Raw genomic sequence first — 21,003 nt, forward strand, 5'->3', positions numbered from 1 at the left:
GGGCAGAGATTGAAAATATAATTTATTTCCTTCAAACACAAATGTAACTGTTATTTATCATTTAAAGTAACTGTACTGTATTTATCAGTACAGAACAGTTTTAAAAAAAAATACAAGTTCATTAATTCTAAGCATTTTGGGCCAACATCATAAATGGTCATATTGCACCATCTTATAAACCAAAATGAAATATCAACTGAATATCTTGAAACTGAGATCCAGTCCATCAACATTTTCAATATCAGCACCTATATTCAATACCAGTATCACATCACTGCATCCATATAAGGTATACAGTCTTTTATAATGATAAGACACAAAAAACAGACCACAAATTACAACAAAAACAACAAACTATATGTTTCTAAATAAGGGTATAAGATGATATTTACAGTCCATATTCATATTACAGTCCACAGTCACTTATTGCAGTACTTGAACATACTTGACATAATTAGCACATTTCTGATGGATTGCCAAAATAACAGCCTGATAAGCATAATGTGAGACAAATGTACTATAAATGTAATAATAATAATAAGTTATCGTCCCATACCACAATTTTATGACCCACTGCATGCTATTGACCACAAACGTGCGTTCCACCAGCTTGAAGCCAGTAGCAGTAGTTAGTTAGCAGCATGCTATGCCATAAGCTCAGGCCATAACAGCGGAGGTCTGGTACATTACAGTGAAAAAACCCACCTGTTTGAGCTCAGCTGTGAGGGAACGCTTTGGGGCTCCCAGTGAACTACGGCAGCAACGAGAGCGCACAGGTCAGACAGACTCTTTTTGAATAATTCATATGGTATTAATACTACATGTAAGGCATTCAAGCAGCTTGGGGTTTGCCTGAGGTTTGTAGTTTGATGGATAGAATACTGTGAAGTGTGAACTTGAAAGTTGGTTTTGCAGCATCTATTTACTTCTACATTGTATTCATGTTTTCAGGCTGGCCAATCAGGCTATGTTTTATCATTGATTGCATGAATTATTACACAGATGAATTTTTAGAACATATTGAGTGTCCCATTGACAGAAGACAATTTTTTTCCTTTGCTATGGATCCTACCTACAGAAAACATATCGAGAAAAAATATATACTAATTGGTTCTGGGGGTTTTTGTTATAAAGTGTTTCACTAACAAACTACCAAGATCTTATGTAAAACTTTTTGGCAACCTACCTTTGTTGGCTTAGTGCATGTACTGCGACTAACCCAGGCCTAAATCTCGATTAGACCAGGACTAAACCAGGAAAAGAAAAGGACCAAACCAAATTTATGTCAGGAGAATACATGAACTAAACTAGTACTGAATTAGGACGAGGCTAAGAATAGACTAGGCCTAGTTAAAATAATATGCAAGATGGAACTTTGAAACTCAGAACAATTCCCATTACAGCCTTTATTCTAATCTAATAATTAATCTAATGAAAATACAAATTGAATAAAATTAGATTCCCTTGTATTTTGGGAGCTTTTGTGACCAAACTTGCCTCAAACAATAGTATCCAATTTGTAGAGTGCCCTGAACAATGACCCTCTGTACCGTTGGCACATAATCAGTGATAAGATGTGTTCTACCATCTAATGAGCTGATGATCTGATCCCACTAGACAGGGCATGAATAGGGACACATTTGTATGCATGAGGGTGTTATGATAAGTTGTGTAACCTGTGAGAATATAACTGTATATGAACACCATGACTGGAGAGGGGGGTACCTTTTTAAAGTTGCTGTGTTTGCTGGTGCCCTGTTCAGTGTTCTGGTTGTGAATGATGTCCAGAGGAGTCTCTCTTTCTTTCAACTTCAAACTTTCAATCTCCGTCTTCAGCTCGTTCAACTGTTCCTGCAAGTGTTTACTCTTTTCCATGTACTCCACTCTGTAAGAAGGACGGCAAATGGTCAGACATCAGGTATTAAAATTTCTATATACATTTGGGCTTTCATAGATGTTCTTATACATTGTGAATAGATGGATTGAACAGTAACTGCACTTATAGGGGTTGTACCCAGTTTTTTCATGTAAAAAAGTAAAATTTGTTTTGCCCTCGTACAGGTTTATCATTAAAGGTGCTCTTAGAGTCAAAAGAGTGTGTGCAGTCTGCATCTAACTAAAGGTTTTTAATGTTCACAAACCAAGATGTAGTGCTCGTGCACTCTGAGCATGCTTGTTCTTGTTAGCATTATCGCCACGTGAAAACTCTACAAGTTGTGAAAAGTGGTTATAAAGTTATAGTGGTAAATAATTAGGATAGAGTCAAGTACCCAACCATTTAAAATGAACTAGTTTTTATTTTTTGTGTTTTGGGTAAAAATTAGGCACAGTGCCTTTTAAAACTGGCAAATGAGTTGTTGCATAACAAAAGGCAACTACTACCACATGACAGAAACTTAAAGTGAAATACAATGCAGGGTCATCATTATGGATCCCACACACCTGCTGCACCAAGAGCTCCAGCTTCATTGCTCTGGACCAGGGGTGTCAAACTCAAATTCACAGAACACCAAAATTAAAAACTGGGACTTAGTCGTGGGCCAAACTAAATATTTATTGAAAAATGTCAACAACATCAGCATGTTTTCTCTTCTTTTGAGATATGTAATATTAAACCTTTTCTTATTAAAATAAATGTTTAATAATAGTTTTGCTTAAACACTGAATCCAGAACAAGCATAATATAAAATAACAACAAAATTTTAAATAAATAATGTCTCTATAGCCTATCTGTAGCTGGCAGCAGGCTATAATACATATTTGATATGATCTCGCAGGCCGAATATAATAATCTTGCGGGCCAGATTTGACCACCGGGCCTGAGTTTGACATGTCTGTTCTGGACGGTGTTTTATGGTCCCTTGAGGGAAAAGCAAATGGCAGGAACAGCTTTGTTTCTGCAGCAATAGGATCACTTAATAGGACTACTGTCCAGGTGCAATCTGTCGAACTGACTTTTGAAGGCACTGGTGTTGAGTGCCTGATCTGATATCCGTGTAATCTTGTGTGTTTTAATTTTAATGTTATTGCACTGTTGTGATCCCTTCTCCAAACAAATTCACCCTCAGGTACTAATAAAGAAGCCCTTAAACGTGAACCTCATTCAAGATTCAATGACTCTTTGAAAGAACAATGTGTATTTCTTTCCATGTTTTACATTTATAATACAATTATATCTTTTCTTCACAAAATGCAGAAATAAATGCAAATATTAGTATTTCGACACAATTACATATGTGCATGTCCTAGAAAAATCCTTTAAAATGACTTCCAGTGGGACTATGTGATGTCCACAGAAATGCGAGTGACTTACTTCTCCTTCTCTATCTCCATGGAGAGGCGTTTCATGTCAGTGTCTTTAAACTCAAAGCTGAGGTTTTCTCTACTGTAGTTCAGGTCCGGGGGCATGCGGTCCGCTGGCAATCCAGGGGGCTGCAGGAGAAAATACAGAAATATATAGTACAAGAATTAATGAGAAATGTTATCTGAAAATGGTGGACAGAATATAGATATAAATATAAGATGAAGTGTCTATGGAAAGAGAAAAACACTTTGAAGACAAGCTACATTCTTCTTGTGACCTAATGCCTGAAATGCATTCTCCACATGTCAATTTGAGCATCGTGTGTGGAAAAAGAAGCAAATCTGATACACTATTTAAATGTAAATTCATGGGCGACTGTGTGAATTCAAAGTGTAGTGAGGGGCCGTCCACATAAACATGGTATGGCAGGGCATGCAGGCCAATGTTACAGAGGGTCCAGAAAAACAGCAAAATGTGTTTATGTAGGTTTATGTGTGGTGGTGTGTGGAGGCATTTCTGACGAGGAGAGTTCTATATGTAACGTGTGCCAATATTATACACTCAATGAATGATGATCGTTGTTGCCGGGCAAGTCCAGAGTTGTATATTTCTGTATTTTTTATACAGAGGTGTATAAGTCAGGTCAACACCCCCTCTGTTGTGTTTCAAGCTAGGTTCCAAACACGATCATGCAATCAGATTTATTTCAGCTGCTGCGCATACAAGCTCACTTAAACCTCATTAATATCTGATTTTATACTTTTAAAATTACATGAACATGTAAACTGCACAATTTGAGGTGAGTAATCAGATGGACCAAGATCAAATGATTTTGCTGTTTACTTACATAATTTTGCGTGTGCATGTACTTGCAGCCTGTGAATTTCGACAGCGGCATTTCGAAGACAATGAAACACAATTGCAATGTAATATTTTCTGCAATTTTGCGGTGAATTTGTACATTGTAAATGTCCTTATTTTTACAGACAAAACTAGTACTTACTCCCTAATTGCAGTGTTACTTACTGTTTTGGTGTTTCTTAAAGTATTCCTTTCAAACTGTTAATTAGTTTTACTGCTACAAAACAACTTACGAAACATTAGCAGGGGACAGAGAAGAGAACAAAGGTAAGTAACTAAGGGTAAACATTAGAGTCTTCAATTTACTTGGGAATAACAACTATTTATTGTATTGCATAATTTTGACATTGCATATTTTTGTTGTTGTGAACTTGTCATATGCAAAGACCAATGTGAAAATCAAAAGTGTTACGTAGTAGGGTGCTGATGCAAGCTGCCCAAAACAGATGTAACTTCACAGCTTAACTAGTAGTGTACTAGTTAATTAATTATTCTAAATACTTAAATAAAATTGCATAAAATTAAAATCTAATTGCAAATGCATTTAAGTTGATGACACTGAGGAAGACAGTGCGTGTCAAAGCGTAATTAATGAAATGATATGGACTAGTAGTGGATAATGAAACACATTAATAAGTGAAAACTGTGTTATTAAGAAATAACCGAGTACATTAAAAATTGGAAAAAAACTCCAATTACAGTAGTTCTGACCAAGCTTAGCTCAAACCACTACCTTAGTACTGTATTTCAGCTGGTGTGTTATATCATTCTTACCATATAAACATCTTTGCTCATGATTTCCAGAAGCTTGTGTTTTGCCCTGCGCTCGGACTCACGAGCTGCCTGCAGGTCTTGCTTCAACTGCTCCGCCTCTTTGGCCCTGAGGGACAGACACAATCATCACACAGATAATATGTGAAACCATGCACAGAGACAAACAGAATTATATCCAAATGAAGCGCTTTAAATTATTAAATCTTTGGAGCTTGGAGAACTTGAATAGTCCGTTGTGATTAGGCTTGGAGATCAATGCATTCGCCTGGCAGACAATCCTATTATTCCAGCCCATCTCGTATGCACATAGGAATTTCTTAATGCTATAGCTGAGTGATTACATTTGGTTTCAATAGAATTCCCAAACAATCAGCACTTCCTGGTTCATGTGGGCTCGAGTGGATGTAGTCATTTACATGCTGAGTGCCATGGGTCGAAATTCTGCTGCTGCAAAAAGTGCTTATTCACAAATTGCAGTTCTGGCAAGTGGTTAATGGATCCTATTTGAAGTGATTGCCTAATAAATAGTGAGGCTATAGTGCCCGTGTATTCACCTTTATTATATAAATGACTTTATTCTCTGGTGCAATGGGCTGAGGTGAGTAAGGGTATCAGATACAAACTTCCCAAGAGACCGTCAGCTATAATTATAAAGGTCCTATATTACGCAAAATTTACGCCATGTTATAATATTGATAGCTGAATTTAAAAATGCTCTGTTCCACCGTGTATTGATAGTTTTCAAGTTAACAGCTACTTTTTACCTTTTCTTTAGTAGAAATTGGCAATTCCAGGGCTGAAATTATCCATATGATTCTAGTGATGGTGTATGTGTATTACCACATGACATCCCAAAGTGGAACAAAGTTCTTCAAGAGAAGTACTAAATATGCAGGGTTTGTGTGTTAAAACACACAAGTCAACTCTGGGTATGTTTTCAATGAGGAAACAACATTATAACGTAGATCAAAAAATAGTGTAATATGGGCCCTTTAAATAATCCCCAATGTGTGAAGGAGTCAAGCTTACTAACACATAAAACAAAGATTAAATAACAGTTAAAAGGACTCTGCACAGTGCAAGGGCATTTGCTAAAGAAACCCTCATCAATCAGAACTACTACTGATAATTAACCAGCACAAATTAACTGAGGTGGTTAAACTAAAGGGGAGAGCCAAACAATAGCCTTCTTTATTTTGCCTCTGTGCACCAGTGTGGCTATAGCTGACTGATTACCTGCTATTCAGCTGCAGAGTTGGAAGAATGCCTTTGTATTTAATGATTTTAAACTAGTTCGAAGTTTTCTTTCTTTGATCGTCAAATTTGAATGCAGCAGTCGTAGCTCCATATGAAAAGACGTATTGACTTATCATGATAGCCCACGTAGCCCACATTGTTCTTAGGCTCCAAGAATAGTTAATGTGGTTTTAGAGAGGGAAGCTGATTTAAGACAGCTCTGTGGAACACTTCCAATTCAGTTCAAATTCTTGCATATACGCTTCTGGTAGAGGGCACACCAACTGCTGGTCTCCATGAAGATGTTAATGCTTTGCCTGGAATGTGCCACTGTATGGCAAACTTATGGATCTCCCAAGAAACAAGCATGGCAAGATGATGCCACAAGGCAAGGTGTGCCCAGAAGATCCCAAAAGTCAGATTCAAAAGAATGAGTTATGGATCGTAATACTGTTCGCCACCACTGAATAGTTTTAAGCAGTGCCTGAAGCCAAATTCAGAGCTGATGTTTTCAAAGATGCTTTTGTCCCGTTTACCGTCTCTCAGACTCCTCAGCCATCTGCAGCGCCAGCATTTCGGCCTGGATCATCTTCTGCTCGATGAGGCGCCGCTCCTCTTGGCCGCGGATGGCGCTCACTTTGATTCTCTGCATCTCCGTCTCAGCCTCGGCAGCTTTCTCCGCCAGCAGCTTGGCCTCCTCTTCTGCGATCTGAGCCTTTTCAGCCAGCAGGTCTGCAGTCTGCTCCGAGCGCAGCTGGAGAGGGCGCCATGAGGACGAGAGGATTAGAGGGAAAAGGACATGCACAGTAACACAATGACTGGTCAGTGAGGAAGAGACAAGATGGATTCATGATCAGACAATAGTGTCTTGTTTATAGAAAATTGAGAAAGAAACAATAATTTGAAAATGTCAACAAGAATAGCAAAATCAAAAACTAACAAAAAAAAAAAAGAACACTTGGAAAGTTATAAACTTCACAAACATTTTATTTTTCAATTCAAGTTTCTGGGAATTTTTGGTATTAGGCTGAATTTCTTGCAAAGGAGAAAAGTTAGAAAAACACAATTTTTGAGAAAAACACAACTTTCTGAACAATAGTACTTTCTTATTACTCATTATATTTAATTAACTAAATAATTAGCTAATTAGACAAATTCTATAATCATGTTATTAAGTTTGTAAAAAAAAAAAGGTATATTATATTATATTATAGTTAAATAAACTGAACAAGGATCAAATTCATTAAATTTCTACTTACATTACATTTAAGACACAATAGAACACAGACATAATTGTTGGATGCATTGTGTTGACTCTCACCAGTGCTTCGTTGGCCATTTGTGCCTCATCTTGCAGTTGCAGAAGCCTCCTCTCCAGCTCGTCTCTGGCCCTCTCCGCCTCCTCCCTCATCTGTTTCTCCCGCTGAAGACGCTGTCTCTCCACCTGTCCACACCACCATTAGACAGATCAAATGAAGAGTCAGTGGAACAAAGATGATCAAAGTACATGAAGAACAAGTACACAAACTGCTTCTTCTGTACCTGTTTCCTGGCTCGCTCCTCTCTCGCTTGGGCTTTCATCTGCTGAACCTCCAAAGAGTCCACACGTCTTCTCCGCATGAACAAATCATGATTTCCAATACACAGCTGAAGGATCTACACACAGACATTTACCACTTTACCACTAGTCTCTTGTTATTTTTGCTACTTATTTTGAATTTATTATTAGTATTTATATTGTTGCTCTTTGTTATTATATTATTTTGTGATGTGTGAGCTACTGCGTACAAATATTTCCCCTTGCGGATCAATAAAGTTTGTCGAAGTCTAAATCTACTAGTAATACAATTTGTATAAAATAAGCATAACTGCATGTGTAATTCCTCAAGTCATTTAGGTAGATTCCATCACAGAAGTAAATTGCTTCTGTCAACTGGACAAATAAGTGAATGAGTCTTGCATCATCAAAATAACTTCTTCAGGTCTGATGGCATTCTGTAAATCACTGACTTAAATATCTGCCTGAGGGCATGAGCTAACAGTGAAACCAACATACCTTAGTTGTTTACAGGAAGTAGTATCTAGCTAGCTGGAAGTAGTAGTAGATAAATATGTAGGTAAGTTCACACCTAAGAGTAGTTCAATAGACTAACAACAGATACTCTTTACTATAAACAAGTAGCTTATAGTAAGTAACTAGTAGTAACTAGTGTTTGCATTGACTTACAGAACCCTGTCAAAGTATTCACTCATAAAAAATGTTTGGTTGACATAAACACAAATATAAACTCCCACTGTAGTAATAATGTTATTTTCAACAAACAAAAATTTTTAAAAGTAACACAAATGCATATAAAATTCCCTTATTCCAAATTCCAAGACACCTCCAAGAAGCAGCTCATGTTTTCTGTTTGGCACTGTTATAGTAATTACTTGGGAGGCAGCCAAAAGTGTGAGCTCTTGTTTCACAGACTAGTGGTAATTGAATTTCATTGTTATTTACAGAACTGAAAAACTCACCAATTTGTTGACCCTTAATCGTGATGAGTTGAACTTAAAAACATTAGCCTTCTTGTCCAAAGGCTTGATCGTGAACTAAACAAAGGGTAACAACTGTCAACTGAAGTACAAATAACTGTTTTTAGGACAAAGAAAATATTGATTCCCCCACCTCTTTATCACTGTAGGAGATGTTGCGGATCTCGTTCCAGGGGAAGGAGCACTTGGGTGTCAGTTTGTTGTCCAGGTCATAGATGTGGAGCCCAAGAGCATCCACTCCCAGGAGGAGTTCAGTTCCCTTTTTATTCTAGAGCAGAAATATGGACTTGGACTATTTGGATTAAAACAAAATACTAAAAATACAACATATATGTATTTTTACAATTTTATTTTAGTCCATTTTAGTATTTATCTATAACTACATCTATATCTATATCTGTATAGATTACTGATTACATAACCAAACAAGAATACTATTAATTCTCTCTCACACTGTCAAATACATTCAAATATATTACTATAACTAATACTCTGGTATATGATAATGAACCTTCTGAAAGATCGATTGTGAATTCAAACACATATTTTCACTTTAAAATGTTAGATAATGTGTTGTTGCAATTTTATTGTGCCAAAATAATAGTGACAATCAATTAATCAATGTTCCTGAAAACCCCAGTAAAAGTCACTAGCACACTGTGTGGTCTACACTTGTTTATTAAAAAAGTTATGCTCTGGTGCATTACAGTGAAGCTAAGGGTGACTTGGTGGTGGTATTTTGAAATGTCTTGACCTTTATAACATCACATTACTGAGGAAGGTTCCTTGTCATTAAGATTTATGTTGTTCAAGTTTGTTTGCCAACTTAATTAAATTGCATGTGTATATGGTAGAAACTCAACCATAAAACACCCAAGTTAGAAGTGTTAGGGAGCAGACTCCAATTTGCTGTCTACATTTCAGAGCACGATGACATTAACATAAGCTACTAATCCTCCATATTGGCTTATATTACAAAGATACAGCAAAGCAGCATTGGCTCACCCTGATTAAAAAGTAATTGACGCCATACATGTCCAGGTCTTGGGCTATTTTTAAATACTCCATCTCAGCTTCATCCCTGTTTCAAAGACAGACGGAGGGAGGAACATTGAGAGGGATCCAGGGGGAGAGAGGGAGAGAGAGAAAGGGATAGAGATAAACAGAAACGGAGAGAGAGCGAGGGTAGGAGGAGGAAACAGAAGATCAGACCTTGCTTCCTCAGCTTTTGTGCTCAGCATCTGTCATGTCGAGTGATCTAAAAAAATCTGCCACACTGCGCTTGTGAGGGCGTAAACAGAAACGGAAAAAACAACACCGACATACAACTTGAGTCTCTAAAAGGCTTAAGAGGCCACGCTTCATGGAAGAACTGACTTATTCTCAAGCCTAGTAGGCACTTTATTCTGTGATAGCAAAAACAAAACACTGAACATATTTTAGCTTTCTTGTTGCTATGATGCTTGACAGATTGGTAGATTTCAGGGTCGAATCTGAAGGGGGAAAATGAATATTAGCGTGCTTTGATGGTTGTGTGAAAGCAGGGCCTGCTGGTTTCTAAACTTTTAATAACTGGCTTTTTGATTTGCGTGCTGAGAAATGGGTGATTTAGCCTCATCAAAGTTTAACGGGCAGCAAAGTGTTATCCAAGTAAACAGCATAACTAGGCCTGACTTCAGTGGAAGAGCAAATGAAGAGCTGCACAGATGATGCACTCAGCAGTGGTTCAGACAATGATCTTTGATGCAACACTGAACACATGGTTTATTTCATAAACACTAATAAAAACTGATTATTTTGCCGTATGCCTTTTACTGGATGCTTCAACTATGAACTATGTAACTTTTCTGGTGGAAGGTCTGATAGCTGCCTGTCACCATGGAGACAAGCATGTGGCACAACCAGGCAAAGTTGCAAATCAGATCTATGGAGAAGCAAGTGGGGCTCACAGTATTTTAAAGCACGATATATTGTTACAGAGAAATACTGTGATAAACAATAATATTGAACCTACTTTCTGTCACTGACAAAAAGCAAGATAATGCCAGTAAACCTTTTTTTTTAATAGACAGTATCATTAAAAGTCATGAGCTGCAACAAATAAATGGCAGAATGAAACTGTAAATAGCCATAGAAGTTATTTATTCTACCCTCTACAGCTCAGACTTTACCTTATTACATGAAAATAAAAAAAATAAAAAATGTATCCACTTTTTAAAGAAACTGTACACACAATATATACTCAGCCCCAGAATATTGTTCCAGCTTTCATATATACGATATAAGGTGACGTAGCATTTATCGTGACAGGCCTAATGTGACAATAAAAATTAACCTGCTTTTTTTTTTTTTCATTTTCCTTACTATTGTGACAGAAAAAAAATATATATATATATATATATATATATATATATATATATATATATATATATATATATATATATATATATATATATATATATATAATAAACTTTCAGCATCTATGGATTGAGCCTTTACTCCTACCTGCAAATATTAATAATGTAATACTTAGGTGATGGCCAAGGAATGCTATCAAGAGTGCTTTGAAGTTAACTTTTGAAATGTACTGTGTATAAAAAAGATCCACAAAGCACATTTTCACTGTACAGACCTTTTGCTATCTTCAGTCATTTCTCTTGTGCTTGTTACCAACTTCTAAACAAAGTCTGGGGATTAGCTGCTTTCTTCTTGTTGGTTTTGAACAGAACTAACAATGACTCATCTAATACTTATCTTCTAGTTGTGGTGCTTATAGCTGACAAAAACAACAACTCTACTTTGGAGCACATAAATCACTACTGTGGGGATTTGAAGGGAATTTCCATTAAGTTATTCTTCAAAAGCCCCTCGAGCGACAGGCATTGCAAACAAGCAGCTACCACTATAAAGGGTGGACTTACTATCTGCTAATGTGTCTGTGTAATGGAGGATATGTGATAGATGTAGACCTGTCATGATAACACATTTTAAAGTGCAATATCTTGCTGAAGTAGATATATAGATGATAAACAATAATACTGAAATAAATAATTTATGCCACTGACACAATAACTCCAGAGTAGATTTAAACCGCAAAAACTAAATCTACAATATTGTTAAAAAATCATGAGCTACAATAAATAAACAGCAGAGTGAAACACTTAGTTTACATTTGTACAAAGTCATAGAAGTTATTAATTCAGTATTCTACAGCTCAACGCTAATTTTATAGCAGAACAGAAATGTCCCAGTGGTACAAAGAAAGTGTATCCACGATAAATACTGACCTTAATCTATTCTTATATCTCTCTGTCTCTTTCATATATTGACTGATAAGTTGATATAGTAATTATCGTGACAGGCCTAGATAGATGAAGTATATTCACTCACTGGCCACTTTAGTAGGAACTAGCTCAAAAACAGAGTTACCTAGAGTAAATTACTGCCCATGATTTTATTTTATTTTTTCGAGGAAAATAAGGGTAAAATACCAGTTATTATTTCTTCTAAATAAAGACATTCAATTAAAACTCATATTAAAGGAGTACTGTGCAAACATGTGACTATTTACCATTTAATTTCATTAAAGGCATACTGTGTAATTTTTCAATGTCTGCCAAGCCACCTATTTGTGTCAATGAAATGTGTTCGCTTTGCCTAGAATGTTCCACAGTAAAGTCTTGCAGTTATAAACAGTTATCTGTTATCTCAGTCATAAACACAACATGCATTCTTAGTGTGAGCAGGTCACCTCTCCATAGATCTAATCTGTAACTTGACCTGATGGCAAAATAGATCTCCTTGGAAACAAGCAGATAGAGGAAACTTTTGCCAGAAAAGCTACATAAAGTAGTGCACCTTAAAAATAGACCGTCTTCGTGAGTAATTACTAGTTATTTTTATAAATAGTGAATTGATGAAAGAGAATGAACAACATATCTGAAAATAAGTGCTGTCCCATATTTCAGAGTGAGATCAGCTACATTTAGATAAATAGTCCTAAAATGATGTTACATACAAGGTACAACTATGAAACGTCAGAGCAGATGCAGTAGTTTTTACCTCGTCCTGCCCCGGTGCTGTGCATAACACGCCGTAATCCTCTCCTCCCACATTTCTGGAGTCATCTGGTACAAGTTAATTACCTGAAATAGACCAGGCCACATACATAACCATGAGTGCAGGCTGAAAATACAGCACTGAGCTGCATGGTCCAAACAGCTGTAGGCTTAGATACATGTTAACACAACACTCTCACCCTCTTTGGCAGCAGCTCCTCCTCAGCCAAGAAGCCAGGTTTGTGAATGCTGGGGTCATAGTCTCCATACTGAAATCAAATAATATTGTAAAATTGTGAATATTGCATAGAAATTATAAATCAAATCAAATTCGAAACACGATAAAACATCTTTTGAGTGTTTTGTGGTGCAGCGTCTGCAGTGATGTGGTCACTGTACTGAACCATTGTGGTGAAGAAGGAGCTGAGCCGAAAGGCAAAGCTCTCGATTTACCGCTCAATCTACATTCTTACCCTCACCTATGGTCATGAGCTTTGGGTAATGACTGAAAGGACAAGATCACGGATACAAGCAGTTGAAATTAGTTTCCTCTGCAGGGAGGCTGGGTGCTCCCTTAGAAATCCGGTGAGGAGCTCAGTCACATGAGAGCAGTTCAGAGTAGAGCCGCTGCTCCTTCACATCGAGAGGAGTCAGCTGAGGCGGCTCAGGCATCTGTTCCAGATACCTCCTGAACGCCTCCCTCGGGAGGTGTTCCGGGCATGTCTCACCGGGAGGAGGCCACGAGGAAAACCCAGGACACACTGGAGGGACTATGCCTCTCGGCAGGCCTGGGGACGCCTCAGGGTCCCCCCGGAGAGACAGGGGTTAGGGTAGGGGAAGGGGTAAGGGGAAGAAAATGGATGGATGTTTCAGAATAACTAGGTGGTCATAATCTATGTTACTATAAAGCTATAGAGGTAGGACTCTATACACTTAAGACCATGTAAGTGAGTGACAGGTAGATACAACAAATCAGAGTGACATGTGAACTCTGTATACTGAACAGTGTTTTCTATAGATTCTGGGAGACCATGATGGCAGAAAGAATTAAGATTTAATCATTTCATTTTATAGAATTTGTGGAATATAACAGATGCTTACTGCCTATTTAATCTTAAAGCCGTCATATTTGCATAATAGAGCTGCTTTTGAATGCTTATGATAAGACAATGGGCAACAAAGTGTGAATTTGTCGAGCCAATCTAGTCCGGGATGTTTTCGGACTATGGAGGGAGAATTTTAAACTGTATTAATGAGAAACACTCAATCAAATCAAAATTGTGATCTAGGCTTTAGAAAAGTGGTTTTGGCATATCACCCGCCCCTGCCTCTAAAAGCAAGATGCACATATCACATGCTGCCATTTTTACTCTATTACCAAATCCCATATGTTGTTTGTGTTCAATTAAAATTGGATTATTAATAATTATGCAAATGCAAAAACACAATCTAAAAAGCATATGAGCCTGCCTGTTTAATTAATACAAGGCCTTGCTGTGCATCCTCTGGGACTTCGTATTCATGAAAAGCTCCAGTGAGAAAAATGTGTTACAGGGACTGAATGGTGGTTTGACAGGCACTAGGTCATTACACTCAGAGTGGCCCAGTTGTTGTGCAACAATGTAAATGATGCTATTAGAGAGGAAGGAAGCTACTTATTAATCATTACACACAAACCACACAGCGTTTAAAGGGAGATATGGTGGATTAGTATTGTGTAGATTCCGGGGGTTCTAATAACGTAATTGTAGGACATGAATTACACATGTACTTTGTGTAACAGACATGTTATGAATGTAAAGAGCAAGAAGAAGTAGGTTAGGTAATGTTGGATGGAAGTAGGCTAAGTGAATAGAGTTACAGCGTGGAATTGTAATTTGGGCCAAAATTCTTTAAGTCTTTAAATCTTTGAAACCATATCTATATAGGATTTATAGTAATTAGACACAAAAGCTAGACTTTGCTTTGTTTGTAGTGAAAAGGTGTAAATCAAGAAAAATAATTACTAATTACTATTGAAAATTAAACAAAATAAATACTACAAAAATGTTTCCGTTTACATTTCTAATATTCTGGTTTAATTTTTGGAGGTCTACCATCTGCTCATCTTCATGGACATGTTATTTTTTGACATGGAATGTTCCACAGTATAGCAACAAACTTATCCATAGTATTTCAGAAATGCCTTATAGTGAGTGGGACCCAAACTGTATTTGGACCTGGTGGCGTCACCTGCTTGTTTTATGGAAAACTGTAGAAAATTCTAGTCAAAACAAAAATATCTCTAGAGCTGACCCTCTATCAGAAATGTTACATGATGTGCCTTTAATTGCTTTGTGTATTTGTGTAACATTTCAGTAAACTGTACTATTGCGATAAAAAAATATTTTCTGACAAGCCCTAAATCTTTTGGATAATCCTTTCTTAATTTAATGTTTACAATTTGCCGCGGTTATAGGAAGCAGTTTGTTTACAGTGAGAGGACTGATTTTCTTTCTGTTTTGCAATTATCCACTTTATTAAATGCATTTACTGAAATTCTGTGTTTTCAAACTGCTCTAAACTGCTCAGCATTTCATTAGCTCTGCTGCAGACTAGAAAGGCTAAACCTCCTGCACAGTGGACAGAGCTGAGGAGAGGCGCCTACAGCCATTTAATTAGACCTTTCTGTTTTTCCATACAGATATGCCTCAAAACTCTTTGTAGAACTCAATAATACATCATAGTTATTCTGAGTTAAAATATATACTCCAAAGTTGAAAAAGTAGCAGCTTGAGTGACACCTTTCTTTCAATATTTAACTAAAAGCAGTGATCAATTCAAAAGCTACAAGTCAATATTTTTGCTTCTTAAATTGTGTTCGGTAAGAGAAGGAAGTCTGGTGAATGGACTTGGTGTGTTTGTCCAAATTAATAGTTTCCTTTCTGCACAGCTTGAGCGAATTAGCATGTCTCATCAGTCACTTTAGCTGTGTTACTTGGGCTATTGTTGAGTTGTTTTGTAATGGCACTGCAAGTCCAATTAAACTGACAAAGGCATCAACTCTTTTGCAGCAGGCTAGTAAATAAGTAAAGATAAGAAGATATACAGATTCATTGGTAACACTTAACTACACTTTATAGCTATACTTTGAAGAGCTGTAATAACACATGAAGAAAGAATTAATTGATAATGACCTAACATTTCAGAATGATTTTGTTTTTCAGTATGTTTGCTCTTTGATGTGATATTTATTGTGACGTGTGAGCTACTGTGTCCAAATCATTTCCATTGTGGATCAATAAAGTTTATCTAAGTTTGTCTAAGCTAAGTGTAAGATTGATTCAGGCTTTGTAACTACTTAATTAAAACTCCCAACCCTTCAATAAAGTAGTTGTTAAGCCCAAATTGTTCTTAGACTTAGACAAACTTTATTGATCCACAAGGGAAATTATTTTGTCACAGTAGCTAACTCATCACAATATATTATAATAACAAATAGTAAAAAATATAAATGGTAATAATAAATTCTAAATAAGTAGCAAAAATAACAAGAGACTGGTGTCAAATACATAATTATAAATAAATGTAAATGTGTATGTACAAGCCAACAGAAAAAAGAAAAATAAGTAATAAAAAAAGTTCAGCTATATACAAGAGGACATAAGGAAAACAGTACAAAATGATATGATGATTGACAGGACATTTGTTACATAAAGGTGAGATGTTGTAGAGTTGTATGGAGTATGGTATGAATGTAGTCGTGTATCTGTCACTGTCTGATTGGAGCTGTAGGAGCCTGTTGGAGAATGAGCTCCTCTTTCCCTCAATAGTCTGGTGCAGTCGGTGAGCAGGAGTATCCATGATGGAGAGCTGTTTGTCCACTGTCCTCCTGTCCCTCACTGTAACAAATGTGTCCAGTTCACAGCTGATCACGTGACCAGTTTTACGGATCAGTTTGTCAGTCCGCCCAAAAGTCCCTTTTACTGGTGCCACTCCCCCACAGCAAAGTACAGGGAGTTGGCCACCAAAGACTTGACCTGAGCTTTCTCAGGAAGGGAGTCTACTCACGCCCTTCTTGTATCAGTCCATTCTGCCATTTAGTATTTGTTGTGTGAAAAATCACTCAGTCATACAGGTAGAATCCATGGCAAAGAAGAAATTCAATTTGTCAACTGGACCAAAGTTTATTTGGTTGAATACATTTCGCAGCTCATCCAAACTGATTATTCAGTTCTGGTCAGACGCTGGTGGGTACTTCCTTATATCTGTCTGCAGGGAGGAGCTAACTACAATGAAACTACTCTGAAACTAACACACCTACTTGTTTACAGTTTCTGTTAGTTACATAGTTAGTTAGTTAGTTAGCTTCTTTAATTCTCCTTTCAAACCAATTCTTTTCTCTAGCTAAGATCTGTACCTCACTGTCCTCAAGAGTGGCCCATGAGTTTTAGGTGGAGATGTACGGCAGAAGCCATTGGTTTACTGTGATTATCCTGCTTTGTGTCAGTGGCAAAAAGTAGGTTCATATTATCATTTATCGCAGTATTTCTCTGTAGCGATATAGGGTGCTTCAAGATTTGTTATTGTGACAGGTCTATTTATTTGTAAAGAAAAAATATTTTTTTTAAACTGAACCAGAGCTGCAGTATTGCTCCCTCCTGTCTGAGTTTGTTCGGACACTTTTCACAGCACCACAGGACGAGAGGGAACTATGGGTACCCACCTCCTGGTCAGCTTGTGTCAATGGCTCCTTCTGTGCTTCTTGATATTTTGTGCACTTCTCTGCAGTACACGTTCAGAATACAGATTACAAATTACCTTAAGCACTGCAGACCAAATGAACTCAACTCTCCCTGGTCCCAAGTCTAAGGAGAGCTTAGATTAAATTTCAGATCTTATAAAGAAGAAATGTGGCTGCACCTTCTGTTTGTCTAATATTTGAGATTCCTCTTAAGATGTTCATTGCCAAATTAACTAAAGTCAACAATTTGGCACCAATGTGCATTTTAATAAAGCTCTATTTGGACTGCACAAATACGGCTTGAAATTCATGACATAAAATTTGACAAGCATTTAAATTAAGGTGGAAAAAGTATTTTTTCTTCTGGTGGTGGTGGGTTCTCAGTGTGGCATTAAATGGCCCATATTACACAATTTTCTGATTTATGTTGTATCCTCATCAAATTCAATTAATTCACACATGTTTAACACACAAATTCTGCATATTTAGCCTAAGTGCTTCTCTCAGACGGAAAACACTCAGTTCCACCTTGTGATGAAAACTACCATTTCATGACATCACAAGTTGGAACAGACCATTTTGATCTTTGGAGATGTAGACGGCCTATAAATCCAGGATTACTCAGACATGTGTGAATAGGGTTGAGTATCATTAAGAAATTGCCGATACAGTATATACATCGATATATAGGTCATGATACCATACATTTTTCGATACAGTGAGCTTTCTATTTGATACGATTCAATACGATATATTTCAAATCGATTTGATACGGTTCAATAAAAATCATGGCTGTGATACTAAAAGTCTTTGATAAACCACTTTTTGTGTAAAGTTAATATGAAACACAAACAGTTTAATCATCAAAACAGTGGCAATGCCAGATGTGTTGCAAAAACGAGTTTCCTTCCAGTAAACAAGCAACAAAACTGTATCATTGTAACAAAATAATTTAATACAATATACCAAAAAATACTCTTGACGATATTTCGAGACAGAAGCCCAAAACATCAGTACTGTATCGTCACATTAAACAATACGATAGATCAATATTTCAATATTTTTGCACATCTCTATGTGAGAATGAAACAAAACACTACTCCAAGCATGTTTATGAGGAGGTAAAAACATTAAAACATATCTTAAAGCTCACAAGAGTCAATTTCGCATAATGTATGACCTTTTATTTTATTTATTTTATTGGATTTATTCATTTACATTTGTTTTTATGCACATGTTCACCTCTCCACAGATCTGACCAGTAACTTGAGCTGCTGGCATCACAAGTTTGATGCCATACTGTGGAACATTCTAGGGAAAGCAATAACATCTCCATGGAGACAAGCAGGTGTTGGAGTAGGTTTACTATACCAATCTATTGTTCAATAGATGAAAGCTTGAACAATATTTTTGTGGATCACTATTTATTGTGGGTATTTTTTCTTAGCACAAGTGGGACATTTTTTGTTATTTGTCTGTGCGGGAATAAGAGTTGAGCCATAGAGTGTTGAATAAATAACGTCTTTGACTCATTCTAGTTACAAAATAACTACTTAAGTGTTTCCTTTTGCTATTTATTTGTTTCAGTTTGTGTTTCTTAACAATATTGTGCATTTATAATAGGAGGTAATCCTGTTTTACCATTATAGTGTTAGTGGCATAAATTTGTTTCAGTATTATCATTTATCATCCATTTTTACTTAAGCAATATATCGCTTTTCAAAATTCTTTATCGTGACTGGCCTATGTTGGACCCTCCACCATGAAGATTACACAGCACACATTCAAGAAGGAGGAGTTGTATTATTTATGTATTGAGGTGGAATGCAAGAATTTTTTTGGACTTTGGGAGTAGGAAGAGGGCTGTAATTAGTGCACTTGAAAGGGGTTAGAATACACAGTCACAATAATTAAGACACAGCCCTGATTAGAAATGTGTTGATAGTGTTAAATTAAAAAGAAGAGGATCAACATGTCATCAGGATCCTGCTTCAACGAGCTATTAATGGTGCTCATTTAGCACACAAACAGACATAATTGTGCCATTACTCTCTGAGAGTTGAGCAGGCCAGACAAAACAGAGCTAATCATGTTTGGTGGCTCAAGTTTTAATCAAACTAGAAGAACCTAATTTTATTATGTGTGAAAATTCATATTTACAACTGTTATGGACATAGACTGTGTTCATTCTGCGTTTGGCTCCATCCAAATGAACAACCATTTTTCAAAAGAAAGGGAACTGGAGTCAGGCCCATGCTCACTTCCTGTTTGGAACGAGGTGGCCATGGGGGTGCTTATGTCCATTTATATAATCTGTGGTTGGCTATAGGTGACATTTTGATGATTTTTCACTATTCAACATATATTTTCTTTAAAAAGCACACTTTTAAAGATATAGGTTTTTTGGTAGAAAGCCAGGCTTTGCTGCTAGGCAAAGTTACAGGTCAGATCTATGGGTAAGTGACCCTTCTCTGTAACAATGCATGCTTTTCAAGACAATAAAATCCTCTGTACTTGGATAAATGCAAGTAATATAAGTTTAATGCAGAACTGTAGAACTTTTCAGGCAAAACAATAACCTCTCTAATAGACACAAGAAGGTGATGAAGCCTTCCCCCAAAAAGTTACACAGTGTACCTTAAATTGTTAACTACTTTTTTTTTCAAATGATGTATGATGTTGATGATGTTTTTTTCCATGTTCTATAGGTTATAAAAAATAGTAGTAGCCACACAAGCTGATTTGTATTACAAATGTCACAGTATTACTCTCCTGAATAGAATTCCATGCAAATTCTTGTTGCTGATGCTTACTGTCTGATGCTAAATGCAGCTATAATTTACATGCTGAAAAATATCTTCAAACGATACAGACAGTGATCTAAGAATCTGCCTTACAAACTCACACAAGTGCTGCCACTCTTTCTGAGACTGATATAAACATGATAAAAATAGACAGAGTAGATCTTATTTTGTGATACACCTCTGCTTGTGCGCAAAACTTCCTCAAACAGTCTTCCTCAAACAGTGTATACGCTAATCTAAACAGACATCTTATTAAATGAAAATGGATTACAGCTCTGTTTATTCTTCTTTTTACTACAAAGTTTGTTTTTTAAAGGGCCCATATTACACCTTTTTCTGCTCTATGTTATAATAGACATTTTCACACACCACCACCGGACAAGGTGTGAATGTAAATGAGCCACATAGTTGAGGCAAAGGCATAGCGCCATGGTGCCATAGAGGCTACCACAGATACAAGAAAGCTCCATCTTCATTACATCACAAGGTGCAACAGAGGAGTTTGACTAATAATAAAGAATTACTCAAACATGTGTGAATGAAACAAAACACAACTATAGGTATGTTATGAAGAGGTAACAACTTTCTGACATGGCTTAAAGCTCACAAGAGTCAATTTTGCATAATATAGTACCTTTAAAGCTGATTTGCAACATGGAGATAAAGCATCAGGTAGTGTTATATTATCCGAAACACTCATTTTTT

At 36.7% G+C, this 21,003-nt stretch overlaps 1 protein-coding gene across 1 annotated transcript in view; it reads right to left on the bottom strand.

Moving 5' to 3' along the window:
* The window catches only part of nf2a (NF2, moesin-ezrin-radixin like (MERLIN) tumor suppressor a), a 33,537-nt gene that overhangs the window by 5,368 nt on the left and 7,166 nt on the right, over window positions 1–21,003 (bottom strand). Inside the window, 12 exon segments of the mRNA XM_055161227.1 lie at window positions 706–751; window positions 1,726–1,885; window positions 3,314–3,432; window positions 4,940–5,045; window positions 6,712–6,929; window positions 7,497–7,619; window positions 7,718–7,831; window positions 8,696–8,770; window positions 8,847–8,981; window positions 9,719–9,794; window positions 12,776–12,858; window positions 12,972–13,040. Coding sequence (XP_055017202.1) covers window positions 716–751; window positions 1,726–1,885; window positions 3,314–3,432; window positions 4,940–5,045; window positions 6,712–6,929; window positions 7,497–7,619; window positions 7,718–7,831; window positions 8,696–8,770; window positions 8,847–8,981; window positions 9,719–9,794; window positions 12,776–12,858; window positions 12,972–13,040 — 1,314 coding nt within the window. The 3' untranslated portion in view covers window positions 706–715.

Source organism: Boleophthalmus pectinirostris, unplaced genomic scaffold, assembly GCF_026225935.1.
Source record: "Boleophthalmus pectinirostris isolate CB_2022bp ecotype Guang Dong unplaced genomic scaffold, ASM2622593v1 HiC_scaffold_4, whole genome shotgun sequence".
NCBI classification, from domain to species: domain Eukaryota; kingdom Metazoa; phylum Chordata; class Actinopteri; order Gobiiformes; family Gobiidae; genus Boleophthalmus; species Boleophthalmus pectinirostris.